Source organism: Pygoscelis adeliae, unplaced genomic scaffold (assembly GCF_000699105.1).
Source record: "Pygoscelis adeliae isolate BGI_AS28 unplaced genomic scaffold, ASM69910v1 Scaffold186, whole genome shotgun sequence".
Classification (NCBI taxonomy): domain Eukaryota; kingdom Metazoa; phylum Chordata; class Aves; order Sphenisciformes; family Spheniscidae; genus Pygoscelis; species Pygoscelis adeliae.
Genome location: NW_008825071.1, coordinates 2,798,248 through 2,800,765, shown reverse-complemented (window position 1 = coordinate 2,800,765; position 2,518 = coordinate 2,798,248). Strand labels below are relative to the sequence as shown.

General features: G+C 48.0%; 1 protein-coding gene across 1 annotated transcript in view; it reads left to right on the top strand.

The window, feature by feature from the left end:
• The first annotated feature begins 254 nt into the window (after nucleotides 1-254).
• Nucleotides 255-2,518, top strand: part of NRN1 (neuritin 1) — an 8,744-nt gene continuing 6,480 nt past the window's right edge. Inside the window, exon 1 of the mRNA XM_009326529.1 lies at nucleotides 255-459. Within this exon, the coding sequence (XP_009324804.1) occupies nucleotides 405-459 (55 nt within the window). The 5' untranslated portion in view covers nucleotides 255-404. The remainder of the gene's footprint in view (nucleotides 460-2,518) is intronic.

Genomic DNA, 2,518 nt, shown 5'->3' with positions numbered 1-2,518 from the left:
TCGGCGATTAATGGGGCGGGGGACACGGGGAGAGCGGATAAATCCAGCCTGTGATGCCTATAAATGGCGTTTCTCTTCCAAGGTGCACATTTTTTAAAAAAAAGAAGAAGAAGAAGGGGAAAAAACCCGGTCCGTGTCATCCCCCCGCGTCAGGGCCGGTGGTGGGCGTGAGGCTGTACTTCCTCCGCCCCCTCCTAATGGAGCGAACCATTCCCAGCTAGTCCTCCTCGCCCTCTCCCTCTGCCTCCCTCTTTCTCTCCTTCTCCTCTTGTCTCCCCCCCTTGTCTGCAAAGTCCTCCGCTGCTCGGAACTTGTTGGCAATGCCTATTTTTCAGCTTTCCCCCACGTTCTCCAAAGTAACTATTTAAAGATCTGCAGCCGCAAATGGTTTTACTAAATGTAGGATGGGACTTAAGTTGAACGGCAGATATATTTCTCTGATCCTTGCTGTACAGATAGGTAAGTGGACTGCCAAATTCGGTATCAAGTTGTGTGCACCAAAGCCCGGCTGATGCATGCAGAAGCGGAATGTCGGAATAACCTGCGGTGACGGCCGCGGTTTGGGGCGGCGGAGGGACCCCCGCTCCCCGCTCCCCGCTCCCTCTGCCTCCTCCCCGGTGGCATCTTCGCGGTTCTTCACGCTGTCAAGGCAGGGGGGTCCGCAGGAAAGGGAGCCGATTTCTTATTCCTCTTAAATCACTTTTGTTGTTCGTTTTCGTAAATCAGTGCATGCTCATTCGTACTTCGCTTTTCCCCCCCCTCTCTTATTCTCCCTCCTTTTTCCCGCCCTGTTCTCGCCGTCCCCACGAACCGACTGCATTTGTATTCGCTTGTCGGATATCCCCTGCATCACCGACAATTTGGGGACTCCAGTGCTAAGAAATCCCCCCCCTTCCCCGAGGGACAGAGAAGTAAGAACCCGCACAAAATGGCTTGCGAGAGATCTAGCTGGAAAGTTTTTTTTTGCAGAAAATCAGGGGGACAAGCGAAGGGCTCCCTTTGGGAACTTGGAGGCTTTCCCATTTGCAGAGCAGCCTAAAAACAAACAAAACCCAACGCTAACTTAAAAAAAAATATATCCACCCGAATGCGGGGATTAAACAAATAAAAATTATTAAGAAATCACGAAGTCCCACCGCCCGATCGTTAATTTTGTGCTCGGAGAACCGCCGTCAAAAAACGAGCGGCTCCAAAAAATGTCTATATATGTTAAGTTACTTAAAATAGAACAGGTTTCCCTCCACGCCGATATGCGTTTTTGTGTGCTCGTTGCTGGTTTTGTTTAATACCTTGGGTTTTTCGCTGGTTCTTCTTGATGGTTTGCTCTCAGGTTCATTTTATTCAACATTTCTTTGCTGAAAATTTTTTGAGTTACAGACATGAAACAATCTCCAAGTTAATGACCACTTTGGTCCTGTACAGGCAAATTTTAAATATTATGTATTGAATATGTATAGTCCCGAGCATGATCCAAAACTGGGCTTCAAGGAAGGGGCGATTAAAGCGCGTCTTTTATTATCCAGGTTGTCAGGTGTGAGGAGACCTTTGAAAATATTTGCCTGCAAAGGAATTCTGCTACAATAGAAAAAATGCTCGGCATTGCTAATTAGAGATCATTTTGCTCGGTCACCCTCCTCTCCAGACAATCTCTGCAGCATTTTGTGGGTACCAAAAGAAAGAAAGGAGGGGGGGAAGAGAAAAAAAAAAGGGGGGGAGAACAAGAAAGGGAGGAAAGAAGGAGGCAAAATGCCTTGAACATTTCCTCATCGAGAAAAGAAAAAAATAAGAAATATTGCGGTGAAATGTTGACCTCTGGAAAATGTGGATATACGATGCAAACCCCTCCATTCGTATTACCATTCCATTTTAAATGAGGCTGAACTCTTCAGAAGGCCATTTTCTGTACTGGCAGAGAAAGAAGGGGGAAGGCGTTATTTTGATGTTTTCCTTAATTTCAGTCCTTGCGGGTTTTTGTTTGTTTGTTCGTTTGAAGGAAGATGATTTTCTCCCATTTGTGTTTATTTGATTCGACCGAGGGAGGATTTTATTCCCCGTGCAATTTCAAAAGGTAGCTAGAGTCGCTGGGAATCGCCGTCCCCGGGAATTTCAAAAGGTAGCTAGAGTCGCTGGGAATCGCCGTCCCCGGGCTGGCGTGAGCGTGAGCAGTCATTTGGAAAGTTACCCCCAAATATTGCTGCACACCGCGGAGATGGTGGCGGTGCGGTCGCTTTGCGGTGCCCTGGGAGAGGACGGCTTTGAAGCTCGTGGAGGGCTTTTCTCCTCTCCGCTCCTCCTTCGGTATTTCGGGTAACCTCCCCCCCCCCTCCCCCCCTCCCCCGAAATCAGCTTCTGGTTGTCGGTGTGGGGGTTGCAAAGGGCCATTTGCCTTTGCCCCGTCCCCGGTAACGGCTCGTATGAAATGGATGTTCGGCTCGTTCCCAAAATGTCTATGCTTCCCGCAGCAGCACCAGGGCTTAAAAAAAAAATATATATATATGTATATATATGTATATATATG